General features: G+C 49.4%; 1 protein-coding gene across 1 annotated transcript in view; it reads right to left on the bottom strand.

Annotated features, from left to right (window-relative positions):
• The window catches only part of LOC147090594 (multifunctional procollagen lysine hydroxylase and glycosyltransferase LH3-like), a 62,139-nt gene that overhangs the window by 8,446 nt on the left and 32,182 nt on the right, over positions 1-21,511 (bottom strand). The window contains exons 4-8 of the mRNA XM_085977077.1: positions 15,545-15,708; positions 12,420-12,532; positions 10,940-11,003; positions 10,253-10,350; positions 4,940-5,041 (exon numbers count right to left, since the gene is read on the bottom strand). Coding sequence (XP_085833203.1) covers positions 4,940-5,041; positions 10,253-10,350; positions 10,940-11,003; positions 12,420-12,532; positions 15,545-15,708 — 541 coding nt within the window. The remainder of the gene's footprint in view (positions 1-4,939; positions 5,042-10,252; positions 10,351-10,939; positions 11,004-12,419; positions 12,533-15,544; positions 15,709-21,511) is intronic.

Here is a 21,511-nt window from a genome sequence, read left to right as displayed (position 1 = left end):
TGAGATCATGGCTGATCATCCAAATTCAGTACCCTGTCCCTGCCTTCTCCCCATATCCCTTGATCCCTTTAGCCTAAAGAGATATATCGAACTCCTTCTTGAATATATTTAATGAATTGGCCTCTACTGCCTTTTGTGGTAGAGAATTCCACAGTTCACCACTCTCTGGGTGAAAAAATTCCTCCTCATCTCTGTCCTAAATGGCTTACCCCTTATCCTTAGACTGTGACCCCTGGTTCTGGACTACCCCACCATCGGGAACATCCGTCCTGCATCTGGTCTGTCTAGTCCTGTTTGAATTTTATAAGTTTCAATGAGATCCCCTCTCCTAAACTCCAGCGAGTATAAGCCCAATCGACCCAATCTCTCCTCATACGTCACTCCTGCCATCCCAGGTATCAGCCTGGTGAATCTTCACTGCACTCCATCCATGGCAAGAATATCCTTCCTCAGATAAGGCGACCAAAACTGCACACAATGCTCAAGATGTGGTCTCACCAAAGCCCTGTACAACTGCAGCAAGACATCCTTGTTCCTGTACTCGAACCCTCTCGCTACGAAGGCCAACATACCATTTGCCTTCTTAACCGCCTGCTGCACCTGCATGCTTACCTTCAGTGACTGGTGCACAAGGGCACCCAGGCCTCGTTGCACTTCCCCTTCTCCCAATCTATTGCCATTCAGATAATAATCTGCCTTCTTGTTTTTGACACCAAAGTGGATAACCTCGCATTTATCTACGTTATATTGCATCTGCCATGCTTCTGCCCAATCACCCAACCTGTCCAAATCATACTGGAGCTTCTCGGCATCCTCCTCACAGCACACACGCCCACCCAGCTTTGTCTCGTCTGCAAACTTGGAGATATTACATCTAGTTCCCTCGTCTAGATCGTTAATATATATTGTGAATAGCTGGGGTCCTAGGACCGATCCCTGCAGTACCCTACTAGTCACTGCCTGCCACTCGGAAAAAGACCCGTTTATTCCAACTCTTTGCTTTCTGTCTGCCAACCAGTTCTCTATCCAAGTCAATACCTTGCCCCCAATCCCACGTGCCTTAATTTTACACGCTAATCTCTTATGCGGGACCTTATCGAAAGCCTTTTGAAAGTCCAAATACACCACATCCACTGGTTCTCCCTCATCTATTTTACCAGTTACATCCTCAAAAAATTCCAGTAGATTAGTCAAGCACGATTTACCTTTTGTAAATCCATGTTGACTTTGTCCGATCCTGTCACGGTTTTCCAAGTGCTCTGCTATTACATCTTTTATAATGGACTCCAGCATTTTCCCCACTACCGATGTCAGGCTTACCGGTCTATAATTCCCCATTTTCTCTCTACCACCTTTTTTGAATAGTGGGGTAACATTAGCTACCCTCCAATCCATGGGTACTGTTCCAGAGTCTATCGAATTTTGGAAGATGACCAGCAATGCATCTACTATTTCTAGGGCCATTTCCTTAAGTACCCTAGGATGTAGATTATCAGGCCCTGGGGATTTATCACCCTTCAATCATGTCAATTTTCCTAACACCATTTCCCTACAAATACTGATTTCTTTCAGTTCCTCCCTCTCATTAGACCCTATGTTCCCCGACATCTCTGGGAGGTTATTTGTGTCCTCCTTTGTGAAGACAGTGTAAGAATTCGCAATAATTTACAGTTCTGAAGATTAATTTTTTGGATTAAAGAATCCCTGGGCGTTGTGCTTTTAAATTTCCAGGGATAAAAATGGCTGTCACCACATGGCCGAAGACAAAGGACTTGGAAAGCAGCTTTCTGTGTCTGGAAGTAAAGTTCAATGGAGCTGCCAATCAAAGGGGTGTCCCCACCCACCCCCCCGCAGCAGGACAATCGATGCCTGTTTCAATTGTGGTTCCAGATGACCACAGGACAATGCTTTGTTTACAAAGCAATTGAATGCTATTAGCATTTGTTTGTATATCAAGTGGATACATCTAAACTGCAGAAGAGACTTTTGGATCTTGAATGGGAACCGTTTAAGAACTGAATGGGTTTAAATCACCTAGCATTCTGGACAATAGAGCAGTTGTATTTCCCTTTTGTTTCAGCCCAGGGAGCTCCGGAAGACACATTAACCCAGTCCAACCACTCTGAGTTAGCCAATCACAGCTTTCTCTTGTGTATTGGACCCTTTGGGTGGGAATTTTGCACACAGCCCTTGCAAGGCAGAACGGCAGGGGGCTCACCAGGTATAAAAAGATAGCTGCTGAGAAGCTATCACTCTCTTTTTACTTCGCTGGACCACAGGTGAGCAGGGTGTTCTGACTCCTCAACAAGTGGGGTGGTGATTTAAGGGAATTGCTAAGATTGTTTAAATAACATTGTAGTCATTTTATCCCTCGTTTTCGCCGTCTGCAACCCCCTGTTATATAGTTTTACTGTAATTACTGTGTTCGTGTGGTATAGTTTATTCTTTTGATTGTAGTTTGTTTAGGTAATAAAACTTGATTTTTCTCTCATCCAAACCACTTGTTCGTTTTAATATCATTAATTATAAGTTCCTCCACTCAGAACTGAAGGAGGGGGTAGCGATTCGAAACCGCTGTTTGTAAATTGGTTTAGAGTGCAGCAGCAAAAGGCTGCTGACCAGGTGAATTACCGTAAACCAGGTAAAAGGTTGGAATTGGTCAGAGCTCAGAGGCAAAGGCTGCTGGCCAGGTAAATTACCATAAACCAGTTAAAAGAAGCCCCCCCCCTTACAACAGAACCAAAGTATGTATTTAATTGGTCTGCCATTTCTTTGTTCCCCATTATAAATTCCCCTGATTCTGACTGCAAGGGACCTATGCTTGACTTCACCAATCTTTTTCTCTTCACATATCTATAAAAGCTTTTACTGTCAGTTTTTATGTTCCCTGAAAGCTTACTCTCATACTCTATTTTCCCCCTCTTAATTCATCCCTTTGTCCTCCTTTGTTGAATCCTAAACTGCTCCCAATCCTCAGGTTTACTGCTTTTTCTGGCCAATTTATATGTCCTCTCCTTGGATCTTATGCTATCCCTAATTCCCCAATCAATCCTACCCAACTCGCGCCTCATACCATCGTAGTTTCCTTTATTTAAATTCAGGACCCTAGTCTCTGAGTCAACTACTTCACTCTCCATCTTAATAAAGAATTCCATCATATTATGATCGCTCCGACCCAAGCGGCCTCGCACAACAAGATTGCTAATTAATCCTTTCTCATTACATAATACCCAGTCTAAGATGGCCTGATCTCTTGTTGGTTCCTCGACATATTGGTCCAGGAAACCATCCCGTATACACTCCAGGAATTCCTCCTCCACAGTATTGTTACTAATTTGGTTAGCCCAATCTATATGTAGATTAAAGTCACCCATGATAACTGCTGTGCCCTTATTGCACGCTTCTCTAATTTCCCTTTTAATGCCATCTCCAACCTCCGCATTACTGTTTGGAGGTCTATATACCACTCCCACGAACATTTTCTGCCCCTTGGTATTTCTCAGTTCTCCCATACAGATTCCACATCATCAGAGCTAATATCCTTCCTTACAATTGTGTTAATCCCCTCTTTAACCAGCAATGCTACCCCACCTCCTTTTCCTTTTTGCCTATCTTTCCTGAATATTGAATACCCCTGGATGTTGAGTTCCCAGCCTTGGCCACCCTGGAGCCATGTTTCCGTAATCCCGATCATATCATATTCGTTTACCTCTATTTGCGCAGCTAATTCATCCACCTTATTACGAATGCTCCTCGCATTAAGACACAAAGCCTTCAGGCTTGTTTTTTTAATGCTCTTAGACCTTTTAGAATTATTATTTACTGTGGCCATGTTTGATTTAAACCCTTGATTTCTCTGACTGCCACCTTTGTTTTTCTCCTTCCTGTCTTTTTCTTCTGTCCTTGTTTCCCTTTCCTCTGTCTCCCTGCTCAGGTTCCCAACCCCCTTCCATTTTAGTTTAAACCCTCCCCCAGAGCACTAGCAAACACTCCCCCTAGGACATCGGTCCCAGTCCTGCCCAGGTGCAAACCGTCCGGTTTGTACTGATCCCACCTCCCCCAGAACCAGTTCCAATGTCCCAGGAATTTGAATCCCTCCCCCTTACACCATTCCTCTAGCCACATATTCATCTGAAATATCCTTCTATTTCTACTCTGACTAGCACGTGGCACTGGTAGCAATCCTGAGATTACTACCTTTGAGGTCCTATTTTTTAATTTACCTCCTAACTCCCTATATTCAGCTTTTAGGACCCCATCCCATTTTTTACCTATATCGCTGGTACCTATATGCACCACGACAACTGGCTGTTCACCCCCACCTTCCAAAATGTTCTGCAGCTGCTCTGAGACATCCTTGACCCTTGCACCAGGGAGGCAACACACCATCCTGGAGTCTCGTTTGCAGCCGCAGAAACGCTTATCTATTCCCCTTACAATAGAATCCCCTATTACTATAGCTCTACCCCTCTTTTTCTCCTTCCTGTCTTTTACTTCTATCCTTGTTTCCCTTTCCTCTGTCTCCCTGCTCAGGTTCCCAACCATCTGCCATTTTAGTTTAAACTCTCCCCCAGAGCACTAGCAAACACTCCCCCTAAGACATCGGTCCCGGTCCTGCCCAGGTGCAAACCGTCCGGACACAGAGAGAGAGAGAGAGAGAGAGAGAGAGAGATGCAGAAAGAGAGCTGCTTGCATGTGCAAGCAGAGAAGATAGTTAAAGATAGAAAGAAAAGCGGCCTGCCCACACACAGGTGTACAAATGCAGGGAGCCAAGACAGGCAGAGAGAAAACACATGCAATGATATACATGTACAGAGGAGAGAAAGAGACAAAGAAAGAGAAGAGAGAGAAGGAAGGAGGGGGGGGGGGGTGGGAGAGCAGGTGGGGAAATGAGGCAGGCAGGTGTATAGATGCACTCGCACTCTGCTGTGAGGTTTACCTGTAGCTGTGACAGGTCCAGCAAGTCTTCATCACAGATTCCACAGCCAGTCTCATGGGTCCAGGTATTGGGAATATAATTCCCAAGATAATTCAGCTGGAGCTAAGAGTGAAAGGCATGTTCAACAATTTGCGAGGTAAAGGCACACACACACACAACCCCCCCCCCCACCACCCCACCCCTCGGGGGGGGGGGGGGGGGGAATGTCCCGAGGGGAACAGGGTCTCTGGTTCACCTTCCTGACTCTCTTGTTTTCTCTATGAGTAGGTGAACTGATCTCTGGTAGACATCCTGCAGATCATGGGATGATACTGGGATGTGTAAATATGATACATTGCGCATGAGGCAACGAGCATGCACGGTGAAGATCCACTGAAGAACAGGTCTCAGGCTCGCTCAGTTATTTGACAACGGCACAACGTGAAATGGTTAATGCGGCTCAGGGAAGGGAGATCAACTTTATTCAAGGCACGGACACACTCCATAGCAAGACTGACAGTTTTAATGAAACAATATAGAGTTAAACGCACTGGTACCTATCAGAGGGATTGAAATTAAAGTGAAGAGGGACATAGGAATTGGGTTTGTGAAATTCAGAGTGAAGATCACAAATGAAATTGGAATAACTTTTGGAATAAGGTTTTGATAGAGTGGATAGAGAGAGAATGTTTCCACTTGTGGGGAAGAGCAAAACTAGAGGCCATCAATATAAGATAGTCACCAAGAAATCAAATCGGGAATTCAGGAGAAACTTCTTTACCCAGAGAGTGGTGAGAATGTGGAACTCGCTACCACAGGGAGTGGTTGAGGCAAATAGTAAAGATTCATTTAAGGGGAGGCTGGACAAGCATATGAGGGAGAAGGGAATAGAGGGTTATGCTGATGGGGTTAGATGAGGAAAGACGGGAGGAGGCTCGAGTGGAGCATAAACGCCGGCATTGACTGGTTGGGCCGAATGGCCTGTTTCTGGGCAATCCTGTGTAAACTGGACGCTAGTGGGAAATGATACTTGGCGAGAATATCCACAAGATGCATAATGGTTCAGGAAGAGCTGGAGAATCTCCTAAGTCTACGATTACTTGTAAACTGTAGTGTTATGTACAATGGATTATCATATCCTTTGTGTGATTCATGATGTGTAATATTACCCAAGTTAAACTTAGACAAGGCCTCTGTAGTTTAAAACCCTAACAATTAAATGACTGACAGTGTATATATATGATATAATGCGGATGTTGAAAGGGGGACATCTACCTTTGGAAATCATGAATGGTGGGTGACAGTTTAAAACATAGCTCAGCACCTATGGACTGGAATTGTACTGTATAAACAGTCTACCTCATTATACGAGCATGCAATAGAAGAAATAAAAAGTGGTGCATATTGAGGCTACTGAGAAATGCGGAGGATCAGAGGGACCTTGGAGTGCATGTACACAGATCCCTAAAGGTAGCAGGCCAGGTAGATAAGGTGGTTAAGAAGATATACGGGATAGTTGCCTTTATTAGCCAAGGCACAGATTACAAGAGCAGGGAGGTTATGCTTGAACTGTATAAAACACTAGTTAGGCCACAGCTAGAATACTGTGTGCAGTTCTGGTCACCACATTACAGGAAGGATGTGATCGCACTAGAGAGGGTACAGAGGAGATTTACAAGGATGTTGCCTGGGCTGGGGAATTTTAGCTATGAGGAAAGATTGGAGAGGCTGGGGTTGTTTTCTTTGGAACAGAGGAGGCTGAGGGGAGATTTAATTGAGGTGTATAAAATTATGAGGGGCCTAGATAGAGTGGATAGGAAGGACCTATTTCCCTTAGCAGAGGGGTCAATAACCAGAGGGCATAGATTTAAAGTAATTGGTCGGAGGTTGAGAGGGGAGTTGAGAAGAACTTTTTTCACCCAGAGGGCGGTGGGGGTCTGGAACTCACTGCCTGAAAGGGTGGGAGAGGCAGAAACCCTCATCGCATTTAAAAAGTACTTGGATATGTACTTGAAGTGCCGTAACCTACAGGGCTACGGACCGAGAGCTGGAAAGTGGGATTAGGCTGGATAGCTCTTTTTCGGCCGGCACGGGCACAATGGGCCGAATGGCCTCCTTCTGTGCCGTAAAGTTCTATGATATGTTAGACATCCTGGAGAGATGTATGTTGGACATCTTGGGGAGTTAAGGGTCAACAGTCGAACTTCTTTGTATCTTAAAGCAACAGGCTTCCAGGCTTTCTGATATAAACAGGAATACTGAAGTGTGGTGAGGAGAAGGCATTGCTTGTTTTCTGAAACGTAAAGTGCTTGTGTAAGGGAATGAGTATTAGCAATGATGTTACCCACGAGTGGTTCAGTTTTAGGGTAATAAAACAGGGGTTCCGAGTCCTTTTGCTAAAGATAACAGTAGGTAAAGGAAGTCTTCTTTAAGGGATAAAAGAGAAAATGCTGGAAACACTCTTGCGGGTCAGACAGTATCTGCGGAGAGAGGGACAGAGTTAACTTTTCAGGTCGATGACCCTTCGTCAGAACTGGAAAAAGTTAGAGATGGAATGGGTTTTAAGCAAGTACAGAGGCAGGGAAATGGAGGAGGGGAGGAAAGGACAAAAGGGACGGTCTGTGATAGGGCGGCAGGTAGGAGAGATTAAATGACAAAGGGATGATACAGGAAACTTTCTGGTATCCGGCACGGACGGGACCGACGTGGTACCGGTTCATCAACAATTCCGGATAACCGAACGCTATAGTAAAAGACACGGACCTTAGAGCTCCGAATAAAGCAACAATCGAAAGTTTCCTGTAGCACAAAGCAAAAGGAGACGGTAATGGGACAAATAAAGAAACAAAGGATGGGTCTAGAGGAGGTGCAACTGGGAATGGTAGAATCATCAACAGCTGCCATCTGAAAAAATAGGGCCAGAGGTTATGGTCTGAAATTGTTGAACTCGATGTTGAGCCCAGAAGGCTGTAAAGTGCCTAATCGAAAGATGAGGTGCTGTTCCTCGAGCTTACGTTCAGCTTCGTTGGAACAGTGTAAGAGGCCGAGGACCGAGAGGTCAGAGTGGGAGTGGGGCAGAGAATTAAAGTGACAGGCGACCGGAAGCTCGGGGTCAGCCTTACGGACTGAACGGAGGTTTTCCGCAAAACGGTTGCCCAATCTGCGTTTGGTCTTCCCAATGTAGAGGAGACCGTATCGTGAGCAGCGAATACAGTACACTAAATTGCAAGAAGTACAAGTAAATCGGTGTTTCACCTGGAGGGAGTGTTTGGGGCCCCGGACAGTGGGAAGGGAGGAGGTAAAAGGGCAGGTGTTGCATCTCCTGAGCTTGCACGGGAAGGTGCCGTGGGAAGGGGAAGGGGTGTTGGGGGTGATTGAGGAGTGGACCAGGGTGTCGCGGAGGGAGCAGTCCCTTCGGAATGCTGAAGGGAGGGGGGGGAAGGGGAAGATGTGTTTGGTGGTGGGATCATGCTGGAGGTGGCGGAGAATGATCCGTTGAATGTGGAGGCTGGTGGGGTGAAAGGTGAGGACAAGGGGGACCCTATCGTGGTTCTGGGAGGGAGGGGACAGGGCGAGAGCAGAAGTGCGGGAAATAGATCGGACACGGTCGAGGGCCATGTCAACCGCGGATTCCCCTCTACATATCGGAAGCACTAGTGTGGAAGGTGGCATCGTCGGAGCAGATGCGACGGAGGCGGAGAAACTGGGAGAATGGAATAGAGTCCTTACAGGAAGCGGGTTAGGAGGAAGTGTAGTCCAGGTAGCTGTGGGAGTCAGCGGGATTATAGTGGATGTTTGTCGATAGCCTATCCCCAGCAATGGAGACAGAGAAGTCGAGGAGGGGAAGGGAAGAGTCGGAGATGGACCTTGTGAAGGTGAGGGAAGGGTGGAAATTGGAAGCAAAGTGAATGAAATTTTCTAGCAGGAAAGGGCACCAATACAGTCATCAGTGTACCAGAAAAAGAGGTGAGGGAGGGAACCTGAGTAGGACTGGAACAAAGAATGTTCCACATATCCCACGAAAAGGCTGGCATAGCTAGGACACATGCGGGTTCCCATAGCAACACCTATAATTTGGAGGAAGTGAGTGCAGTCAATGGAGGAGTTGTTGAATGTGAGAACAAGTTCAGTCAGGCGGAGGAGGGTGGTGGTGGATGGGGACTGGTTGGGCCTCTGTTCAAGGAAGAAGCGGAGCGCCCTCAGGCCATCCTGGTGGGGGGTGGAGGTGTAGAGGGTTTGGATGTAGAGGGATCCAGTCTCTGTATACAGTTTGACTGATCACCTTTACGGTGTTCCAATAAAGTCTGTTCTATATACTCCACTACGAAGTCTCGTGCTTACTCAAAACGTTTTGTTGTGAACCAGAGGGGATGGAGGTTGACTGCTTAACAAACTCAGTTATCTACTCATCAAGCTCCGACATTATGTCTGACCGCATTAATCCAGCTCCCTCGCATGAACAGGCTGAGTGACTCCTCCCAGCCAGTGGGACAGACCTGTACCCACCAGTACTGTACCCCAGTGTTAGTGACAGACCTGTACCCACCAGTACTGTACCCCAGTGTTAGTGACAGGCCTGTACCCACCAGTACTGTACCCCAGTGTTATACAGTGACAGACCTGTACCCACCAGTACTCTACCCCAGTGTTATACAGTAACAGACCTGTACCCACCTGTACTGTACCCCAGTGTTATACAGTGACAGACCTGTACCCACCAGTACTGTACCCCAGTGTTATACAGTGACAGACCTGTACCCACCAGTACTGTACCCGTGTTATACAGTAACAGACCTGTACCCACCAGTACTGTACCCCAGTGTTATACAGTGACAGACCTGAACCCACCAGTACTGTACCCATGTTATACAGTGACAGACCTGTACCCACCAGTACTGTACCCGTGTTATACAGTGACAGACCTGTACCCTCCAGTATTGTACCCGTGTTATAGTGACAGACCTGTACCCGTGTTATAGTGACAGACCTGTACCCACCAGTACTGTACCCCAGTGTTACAGTGACAGACCTGTACCCACCAGTACTGTACCCGTTATACAGTAGCAGACCTGTACCCACCAGTACTGTACCCCAGTATTACACAGCGACAGACCTGTACCCACCAGTACTGTACCCCAGTATTACACAGCGACAGACCTGTACCCCCCAGTACTGTACCCCAGTGTTATACATCTCTAAATGCTCCATCCAGATGCAACCCCGCTTTGGAAAGAGAGAAGTCGGGATGTTTTGCTGGGTGTTTAATCGCTGTTTAAAAGTTCCTGAAACCCCATTCCCTCATCAGTGGCAGTGAGTGGGCTTGGGCCGGCTTACCTTGGTAGGCCCGTTGCCATGGACGACCACTGGTAAAGTGTCCTGGGCTATGTTGCGGACTCGGGCCTTCCCTTTCTCAAACTTCAGAACAACTTCCTCTGTAAAATGACAGGACACCGGAGACGTGGCAGTCAGTAACGTCAGACAGAAACAACACGTCCCCCCTCCCCACCCCGCCATTTCCCCCAGAGTCTGCTCCAACCAGCCCCGTGGCCGAGTCCGGCTCTGGCCACCGTCACCAGGGCCCGCCGTCCGCTCCAACCAGCCCCGTGGCCGAGACCGGCTCTGACCACGGTCACCAGGGCCTGCCGTCCGCTCCAACCAGCCCCGTGGCCAAGACGGGCTCTGACCACAGTCACCAGGGCCCGCCGTCCGCTCCAACCAGCCCCGTGGCCGAGACCGGCTCTGACCACGGTCACCAGGGCCCGCCGTCCACTCCGACCAGCCCCGTGGCCGAGACCGGCTCTCGCAGCACAGGCCAGGGGATCGAACCGGCGGCGTCTCGGGCGTCCTGGGCCGAGTGGCACGCCAGGCGTTGCATTTACACATAGAGCCACGCCGGGAGTCAAGGACTGTCCCCGGCAAACCCGCCCACCCGGTGAGGCAGGGGAACACCGCGCAGCGAAGGGGGAGACACCCCCACGGCGAGGGGGGGGGGGGGGAAGACACTGGAGGGCCGAGACTTACCTAAAGCACCGTTGAGGTTTTGGAAGATTGCGGATCGGTGATCGAGTGTCATCTTGTACTTCTCCTGCAGCAACAAAGATCAAAACCTACACGTGAACATTTCAGACTCCGCTCCCCCACTTTGCAGCCATTTCCTCCTCAAGTCTTGACTCTCACACCCAAGAACTGACCTCCCAGAGCGAGCAGGAACGAACGAACAAGGAGAGGAGAGGAGAGTGGAGAAGGAAGGAGAGGCGAGGAGGAGGAAGGGGAGGCGAGGAGGAAGGGGAGGCGAGGAGGAGGAAGGGGAGGCGGGGAGGAAGGGGAGGCGGGGAGGAAGGGGAGGCGGGGAGGAAGGGGAGGAAGGGGAGGCGAGGAGGAAGGGGAGGCGAGGAGGAAGGGGAGGCGAGGAGGAAGGGGAGGCGAGGAGGAAGGGGAGGCGAGGAGGAAGAGGAGGCGAGGAGGAAGGGGAGGCGAGGAGGAAGGAGAGGCGAGGAGGAAGGAGAGGCGAGGAGGAGGAAGGGGAGGCGAGGAGGAGGAAGGGGAGGCGAGGAGGAAGGAGAGGCGAGGAGGAGGAAGGAGAGGCGAGGAGGAGGAAGGAGAGGCGAGGAGGAGGAAGGGGAGGCGAGGAGGAGGAAGGAGGCGAGGAGGAGGAAGAGGAGGCGAGGAGGAGGAAGGAGAGGCGAGGAGGAGGAAGGAGAGGCGAGAAGGAGAGGCGAGGAGGAGGAAGGAGAGGCGAGGAGGAGGAAGGAGAGGCGAGGAGGAATGATTTGCATTTATGCAACACTTGATCGCAGCTCTTGGCAATATCCTCGGGACGACCCAAAGCGCTTTTCAGCCAATGAAGTACTTTTTTGAAGTGAAGTGTAGTCACTGTTGTAATGTAGGAAACGCGGCAGCCAATTTGCGCACAGAAAGCTCCCACAAACCGCAATGAGAGAAATGGCCAGATCATCGGTTTTTTCGTGGTGTTGGTTGAGGGGTTAATAATTTCCAGGACACCAGGAGAACTCCAGGCTCTTAACGTCTCATTCGAAAGACGGCATCTCGAAGTGTGTTCAATCCCTGCTCTCTTTCAATCTCCAACCGGGGAAACATTATGTGGCCTCCAGGGTCGGGGAAATAAGACGGAAATCCTACCCTCATTGATATACCGCGATTTTTATGTGCGATTGACGGATAGGGTGAGATGGGGGGATGGCGGGGTTGAGGGGGGATGGCGGGGTTGAGGGGGGATGGCGGGGTTGAGGGGGGATGGCGGGGTTGAGGGGGGATGGCGGGGTTGAGGGGGGAAGGCGGGGTTGAGGGGGGAAGGCGGGGTTGAGGGGGAAGGCGGGAAGGCGGGGTTGAGGGGGAAGGCGGGGTTGAGGGAGATGGTGAGAAGGTGGGATTGAGGGAGATAGTGAGATTGAGGGAGACGGTGGGAAGGTGGGTGGAACTGACCCACCAAAAAAATGAATATTTTCGATTTTGCCCTGTTGCTGAAAACTCTTCGACTCACCCGGAGAACGGGGTTGAGGTAGATCTTGGTGTAGAAGAGCTGGTCGTCATCATCATCCTTGAACTTCCACTGCTGGACGATGTTGTTGATATACGGAGCGTGTCCGATAAAACCTGCAGGAGAAGCGAACCGCATTGCGGTTAAAAGGGGGAGCGGGAGCAAGAATTTAAGTGGTCCTATACTTCGCCAATCCCCCCCCATCCCAACCGGGCACTCAAACACACGCACACGCGCACATTTTTAAAATTAATTCACGGGATGTGGGCGTCGCTGGCAAGGCCAGCATTTATTGCCCATCCCTAATGGCCCTGGAGAAGGTGGTGAGCCGCCTTCTTGAACCGCTGCAGTCCCTGTGTTGAAGGTCTTTTTCGTAGCGGTTTGTAATAACTGAATGCCTTGCGAGGCCATTTCAGAGGGCGGTTAAGAGACAACCACATTGCTGTGGGTCTGCAGTCACATATAGGCCAGACCAGGTAAGGACAGTAGATTTCTTTCCTCAATTGGATCATGGTCACCATTACTGATACTAGTAATTATTCCTGATTTATTTAATTAACTGAATTTAAATTCCCCAGCTGCCGTGGTGGGATTATGAACTCACGTCTCTGGATCATTAATCCAGGCCAACCCAGTAACATTACCACTATGCCACCATACACATAGATGCACATATATACACACACTCGCACTCACAAGCACACACACGAGAGAGGAAATATGACCTATAATCCACTCAAAAGAGCAACCAGAGCTGGTTACTGACATTAAATATGAGCAGATAGGAGGAAGAATAAATAAAAGAAATTCAAGACGTATTGGAGACATAAAAATAGGTGATCTGCTGAGGGAGTGCGCGGGACGGCAGGTCTGAAATTTCTTTTATTCTACTTCCTCCTATCGTCTCCAGTTAACACCACTAATGACAGGTCACCATCTCCGGCTTTTCTTTTAAGCTCATTACATGTCATTCTACCCCCACTTTGCATGCGCGTGTTGAAGTAAATATATCTGTTATCCGCATGCACGCCCTTGGGAGGGGACTAGGCACGGGAACAGCTTTGGAGACGTTTTTTTGGCCTTTAGTAGCCCAACCACCAGCGGTTCACCACAATCTACCAAAGTGTACATTATGCGACGGGCCCAGCACCCCCCCCCCCCCCAAAACCCCACTCCGCGACAGCACGCTCTCAGCCACCCCACGTTTCGGGTTATCCACCCTCAGTACATCCCCCCGTCCGTTCTGCCCCGTTCCAAAAGGCAAGAGAAACCGTAGCCCTGCATGCCCCGCCGACAGTTCATCCGTACGTTGAGCTCAAACAAAATCGAGGAGGCGAAATACATCACACTGTTGAAGGGGCAGGAAAGTCTGGAGGGTATATGTTTTATTCAAAATACTGCTCCATTTTAAGAGAACAAATTCACTGCATATATTTATATTTGATTATATTATATGATAAATTTCTTGGACTTAAAATTTTTTATCAATTTTACTACCAACATGCAAAATTAATCAATTTTACTACCAACATGCAAAATTAATCAATTTTACTACCAACATGCAAAATTAATCAATTTTACTACCAACATGCAAAATTAATCAATTTTACTACCAACATGCAAAATTATCAATTTTACTACCAACATGCAAAATTAATCAATTTTACTACCAACATGCAAAATTATCAATTTTACTACCAACATGCAAAATTATCAATTTTACTACCAACATGCAAAATTAATCAATTTTACTACCAACATGCAAAATTAATCAATTTTACTACCAACATGCAAATCCTCAGATAGATTTTTTTTCTACCCATCTACGGTCCCTTTAAATTAGTTGTTCTAAAACTGCGAGTCTGGCTCAATATACAACTATCGTCTGGGAAGCTCTGAATCCATCGGTGATGTTTGGATCTGCACTGGGGCCTCAGCTTTTCGCCAGATATGTTAATGCTTTGGGCGAGTTGTAGATCCGAATTTGCAGAGGTCGCCAAGTTAGGAGTCACAGCAAGCTGCGTGGAATAGGAGCAGGAAGTTACAAAGGGCGCATCGGAGCAGGAGTAGGCCAATCGGCCCGTCGAGCCTGTTCCGCCAAAGCCAGAGAAAATGGATGGGCAAAGCTGTGGCAGATGGAGTTCAATGAGGGGAAAGTGTGAGGTTGTCCACTTTGGATCCAAAGAAAGACCAATCGGAATATTTTCTTAATTGTGAGAGACTAGGAGTTGTGGAGGAGCAAAGGGATTTAGGCGTCCATGTACACAGATCATTAAAAGTCCGCTTGATTGGACCCCTGTCCACCAGTTTCAACATCCACTCCCTCCATGGGACCCTCTCACAGACCTGGTGGGGATCCTCTTTGAAAACCTACATTGACGGACAGGGAAAGACACTCTGGTCCATCCAGTCTGCCCCAAACGACTGCGATGCCTTGAGTATCGCAATATCTACGCTCCCCACCCCACCCCGAAACCATGTGATATCCTGAGAGTCGGGAAAGAAAACTCAGATTAAAAATCCCAGGCCAATTAGGTAAAAGAAAAATCTGGGCAATTCCTCTCCGACCCCCTTAGGTGATCGAACTAGTCCAGGAGATTGCTCTGGCCCCGATTAATGATACCAGGTACCCACTTCTTGTACGAGCTGATCTCCGCCCCAGCCAGAAACAGGCCCAGCTCTCGCTTGGAGGAATTCAGCAAATCGGCGTCCACTGCTCGACTCAGCGGCCTGTTCCAGAGGCCCGTTATTCTCTAGAGAAAGATCCTCCCAACGTCTAACCTAGATCTGGCCTTTACACAACTTGAAATTGTGACCCCCTGGTCCTCCCTAACCGACGCAGTGGGCACCAACACAATCTAATCCCTTCATCATCTTATCAACCTCGAACAAATCAGCCCCGAGTCTACGCTCCTCTAAAGTGTAGCGTCCATCTCTTTTGAGCTTATCTTGGTAGCGAAGACGGCTTTAAAGCGGAGAATTAATCCTGTGGACCTACTCTGCGCCCTTTTCCGAAGCCTCGGTGTCCCCATACTTCATAGTATACATATCCAAAGTTGAATGGACTCGTATATAACACAGGGCGGGTCCTCTGGAACGTCAGAGCGTCAATGAAAAAAAAACCTCACCTCCAGAATTAAGGTATCGCTTCCCATTGTGGACGGCTGGGTACTTGTCCATCAGGGACTGGTCTGGCCAGATGAATCCTTCCGCTGCGAAGACAACCTTGTGATTAAAGTGTACGAACTTCTTCAACAGTTCCAGGGGGGAGCCGGCAAAGATGACATCATAACTGAGGAACAACACGGAGGGAGAAGACAGGTCATTGGCTGAACCCATGACATCACCACCAGGGGACACGGTGCAACTGTGACTTACATCGAACTGCATCGTATTTACAGCACAGAAACAGGCCATTCGGCCCAACTGGTCCGTGTCAGTGTTTATGCTCCACACGAGCCGCCTCCTCCCACCCCTCTTCATCTCACCCCCATCAGCATAACCTTCTATTCCTTTCTCCCTCGTGTTTATCTAGCTTCCCCTTAACATCCCGCAACTTCCGTAACATCGCCTGTCTCCGCCCTTGCCTCAGCTCATCCGCTGCTGAAACCCTCAGCCATGCCTTTGTTACCTCTAGACTTGACTATTCCAACACACTCCTGGCCGGCCTCCCACATTCCACCCTACGTAAACTCGAGGTCATCCAAAACTCGGCTGCCCGTGTCCTAACCTGCACTAAGTCCCGTTCGCCCATCACCTCGCTGACCTACAATGGTTCCCGGTTAAGCAGCGCCTCGATATCAAAATTCTCATCCTTGTTTTCAAATCCCTCCATGGCCTCGCCATCTCCCTATCTCTGTAATCTCCTGCAGCCCCACAACTCCCGCCTCTAATTCTGCCCTCTTGAGCATCCCTGATTATAATCGCTCCACCCTTGGTGGCCGTGCCTTCTGTTGCCTGGGCCCTAAGCTCTGGAATTCCCTGCCTAAACCTCTCCGCCTCGCTACCTCTCTTTCCTCCTTTGAGATGCTCCTTAAAACCTACCTCATTGACCAAGCTTTTGGTCACCTGCCCTAATTTATCCTTATGTGGCTCGGTGTCAAATTTTGCGTCTTAAAATATTCCCATGAAGCGCCTTGGAACGTTTTACTATGTTAAAGGCGCAATATAAATACAAGTTGTTGTTGTACTGCGTACAGTTCTGGTCGCCGTATTATAAATTGGCTGCCGTGTTTCCTACATTACAACAGTGACTACACTTCAAAAAGTATTTCATTGGCTATAAAGCGCTTTGGAATGTCCTTTTTTAGTGATGTTGGTTAGGGATAAATATTGGCCAGGACACCGGGGAACTCCCCTGCTCTTCCAATTGTGGCCGTGGAATCTGAGAGAGCAGACGTCTCAACCGAAAGATGGCACCTCCGACAGTGCAGCGCCCGCTCGGTCCTGGCACTGGGAGAGTCGGCCTGGATTATGGGCTCAAGGCTCTGGAGCGGGACTCGAACCCACAACCTTCTGACTCAGAGGCGAGAGAGAGAGCTGCCCACTGAGCCACGGTCGACGCTGTGGAGGGGTTTTTGGGGGGGCGGTTGTGGAAGAACTGGGTGAGTGTCATTACTGGGAACGGTGCCGAGTCTGGAGCAGGACTGCCGAGCTGCTCACCTCCTCACAGCTTTTAGTACGGGGCGGGCGGGAGGGGGAGGAAATAGGACAAGAGCCTGAGCCACTTAATGAGACCAACATACGATGGCAGAGTCTTTAATTTCTCCTGCTTGAATCAGTTCTAATCTCCTTTGGCTCGGGATCTGTACTCTCCTTGTTCTGTATCCTGGATTCTCTTACCGATGCAGAACATGTAAACTTAAACCATTGACCTCCAAACAAAGGCCAGCACCGATTCCCATGGCTTCAGAATCAGGCGTCACAGTTTGGGAGGTGGAATATTTGGGGCAGGGACCTCAACAGGATGAATCAGCGACAACTTTAAATGAGATGCACAGTCCTTCGGTATCGGTTAGACAACCAACAGGGTGCTTAAGAGATCCAGATACGGGCCCTTCGCTCCACCTCCCTGGGTCCTGAACCAGCCAAGATCCAAATGGGATACAAGTCCCCCGCATTCCACGAAGGTCCAACACGGCCTGGGTTTGGACAGGATCAGCCCCGATCGGCACTGGTTTGCGATAAGAGACAACTGATGCTGGGACAGTGTAGAGGGAGCTTTACTCTGTATCTAACTTATGCTGTACCTGCCCGGAGTGTGTTTGATGGGACAGTGTAGAGGGAGCTTTATTCTGTATCTAACCCATGCTGTACCTGCCCTGGGAGTGTTTGATGGGACAGTGTAGAGGGAGCTTTACTCTGTATCTAACCCGTGCTGTACCTGCCCTGGGAGTGTTTGACGGGACAGTGTAGAGGGAGCTTTACTCTGTATCTAACCCGTGCTGTACCTGCCCTGGGAGTGTTTGATGGGACAGTGTAGAGGGAGCTTTACTCTGTATCGAACCCATGCTGTACCTGCCCTGGGAGTGTTTGATGGGACAGTGTAGAGGGAGCTTTACTCTGTATCTAACCCGTGCTGTACCTGCCCTGGGAGTGTTTGATGGGACAGTGTAGAGGGAGCTGTACTCTGTATCTAACCCGTGCTGTACCTGCCCGGAGTGTGTTTGATGGGACAGTGTAGAGGGAGCTTTATTCTGTATCTAACCCATGCTGTACCTGCCCTGGGAGTGTTTGATGGGACAGTGTAGAGGGAGCTTTACTCTGTATCTAACCCGTGCTGTACCTGCCCTGGGAGTGTTTGACGGGACAGTGTAGAGGGAGCTTTACTCTGTATCTAACCCGTGCTGTACCTGCCCTGGGAGTGTTTGATGGGACAGTGTAGAGGGAGCTTTACTCTGTATCTAACCCGTGCTGTACCTGCCCTGGGAGTGTTTGATGGGACAGTGTAGAGGGAGCTTTACTCTGTATCTAACTCATGCTGTACCTGCCCGGAGTGTGTTTGATGGGACAGTGTAGAGCGAGCTTTACTCTATATCTAACCTGTGCTGTACCTGCCCCGGGAGTGTTTGTTGGGACAGTGTAGAGGGAGCTTTACTCTGTATCTAACCCATGCTGTACCTGCCCTGGGAGTGTTTGATGGGACAGTGTAGAGGGAGCTTTACTCTGTATCTAACCCATGCTGTACCTGCCCTGGGAGTGTTTGATGGGACAGTGTAGAGGGAGCTTTACTCTGTATCTAACCCATACTGTACCTGCCCTGGGAGTGTTTGATGGGACAGTGTAGAGGGAGCTTTACTCTGTATCTAACCCGTGCTGTACCTGCCCTGGGAGTGTTTGTTGGGACAGTGTAGAGGGAGCTTTACTCTGTATCTAACCCATGCTGTACCTGCCCTGGGAGTGTTTGATGGGACAGTGTAGAGGGAGCTTTACGCTGTATCTAACCCATGCTGTACCTGCCCTGGGAGTGTTTGATGGGACAGTGTACAGGGAGCTTTACTCTGTATCTAACCCGTGCTGTACCTGCCCTGGGAGTGTTTGATGGGACAGTGTAGAGGGAGCTGTACTCTGTATCTAACCCGTGCTGTACCTGCCCTGGGAGTGTTTGATGGGACAGTGTAGAGGGAGCATTACTCTGTATCTAACCCGTGCTGTACCTGCCCTGGGAGTGTTTGATGGGACAGTGTAGAGGGAGCTTTACTCTGTATCTAACCCGTGCTGTACCTGCCCTGGGAGTGTTTGATGGGACAGTGTAGAGGGAGCTGTACTCTGTATCTAACCCGTGCTGTACCTGCCCTGGGAGTGTTTGATGGGACAGTGTAGAGGGAGCTTTACTCTGTATCTAACCCATGCTGTACCTGCCCTGGGACTGTTTGATGGGACAGTGTAGAGGGAGCTGTACTCTGTATCTAACCCGTGCTGTACCTGCCCTGGGAGTGTTTGATGGGACAGTGTAGAGGGAGCTTTACTCTGTATCTAACCCGTGCTGTACCTGCCCTGGGAGTGTTTGATGGGACAGTGTAGAGGGAGCTGTACTCTGTATCTAACCCGTGCTGTACCTGCCCTGGGAGTGTTTGATGGGACAGTGTAGAGGGAGCATTACTCTGTATCTAACCCGTGCTGTACCTGCCCTGGGAGTGTTTGATGGGACAGTGTAGAGGGAGCTTTACTCTGTATCTAACCCGTGCTGTACCTGCCCTGGGGGTGTTTGATGGGACAGTGTAGAGGGAGCTTTACTCTGTATCTAACCCGTGCTGTACCTGCCCTGGGAATGTTTGATGGGACAGTGTAGAGGGAGCTTTACTCTGTATCTAACCCGTGCTGTACCTGCCCTGGGGGTGTTTGATGGGACAGTGTAGAGGGAGCTTTACTCTGTATCTAACCCGTGCTGTACCTGCCCTGGGAGTGTTTGATGGGACAGTGTAGAGGGAGCTTTACTCTGTATCTAACCCGTGCTGTACCTGCCCTGGGAGTGTTTGATGGGACAGTGTAGAGGGAGCTGTACTCTGTATCTAACCCGTGCTGTACCTGCCCTGGGAGTGTTTGATGGGACAGTGTAGAGGGAGCTGTACTCTGTATCTAACCTGTGCTGTACCTGCCCGGAGTGTGTTTGATGGGACAGTGTAGAGCGAGCTTTACTCTGTATCTAACCTGTGCTGTACCTGCCCCGGGAGTGTTTGTTGGGACAGTGTAGAGGGAGCTTTACTCTGTATCTAACCCATGCTGTACCTGCCCTGGGAGTGTTTGATGGGACAGTGTAGAGGGAGCTTTACTCTGTATCTAACCCATGCTGTACCTGCCCTGGGAGTGTTTGATGGGACAGTGTAGAGGGAGCTTTACTCTGTATCTAACCCATGCTGTACCTGCCCTGGGAGTGTTTGATGGGACAGTGTAGAGGGAGCTTTACTCTGTATCTAACCCATGCTGTACCTGCCCTGGGAGTGTTTGATGGGACAGTGTAGAGGGAGCTTTACTCTGTATCTAACCCGTGCTGTACCTGCCCTGGGAGTGTTTGATGGGACAGTGTAGAGGGAGCTGTACTCTGTATCTAACCCGTGCTGTACCTGCCCGGAGTGTGTTTGATGGGACAGTGTAGAGGGAGCTTTATTCTGTATCTAACCCATGCTGTACCTGCCCTGGGAGTGTTTGATGGGATAGTGTACAGGGAGCTTTACTCTGTATCTAACCCGTGCTGTACCTGCCCTGGGAGTGTTTGATGGGACAGTGTAGAGGGAGCTGTACTCTGTATCTAACCCGTGCTGTACCTGCCCTGGGAATGTTTGATGGGACAGTGTAGAGGGAGCTTTAGTCTGTATCTAACCCGTGCTGTACCTGCCCTGGGAGTGTTTGATGGGACAGTGTAGAGGGAGCTTTACTCTGTATCTAACCTGTGCTGTACCTGCCCTGGGAGTGTTTGATGGGACAGTGTAGAGGGAGCTTTACTCTGTATCTAACCCGTGCTGTACCTGCCCTGGGAGTGTTTGATGGGACAGTGTAGAGGGAGCTGTACTCTGTATCTAACCCGTGCTGTACCTGCCCTGGGAGTGTTTGATGGGACAGTGTAGAGGGAGCTTTACTCTGTATCTAACCCGTGCTGTACCTGCCCTGGGAGTGTTTGATGGGACAGTGTAGAGGGAGCTGTACTCTGTATCTAACCCGTGCTGTACCTGCCCGGAGTGTGTTTGATGGGACAGTGTAGAGGGAGCTTTATTCTGTATCTAACCCATGCTGTACCTGCCCTGGGAGTGTTTGATGGGACAGTGTAGAGGGAGCTTTACTCTGTATCTAACCCGTGCTGTACCTGCCCTGGGAGTGTTTGACGGGACAGTGTAGAGGGAGCTTTACTCTGTATCTAACCCATGCTGTACCTGCCCTGGGAGTGTTTGACGGGACAGTGTAGAGGGAGCTTTACTCTGTATCTAACCCATGCTGTACCTGCCCTGGGAGTGTTTGATGGGACAGTGTAGAGGGAGCTTTACTGTGTATCTAACCCGTGCTGTACCTGCCCTGGGAGTGTTTGATGGGACAGTGTAGAGGGAGCTTTACTCTGTATCTAACCCGTGCTGTACCTGCCCTGGGAGTGTTTGATGGGACAG

This window comes from Somniosus microcephalus, unplaced genomic scaffold, assembly GCF_052327205.1.
Source record: "Somniosus microcephalus isolate GS21.2 unplaced genomic scaffold, FLI_Smic_1.0 unresolved_chr4, whole genome shotgun sequence".
Taxonomy (NCBI): Eukaryota; Metazoa; Chordata; class Chondrichthyes; order Squaliformes; family Somniosidae; genus Somniosus; species Somniosus microcephalus.
The sequence above is the reverse complement of the archived record's forward strand: the minus strand, read 5'-3'. Positions and strand labels throughout refer to the sequence as shown.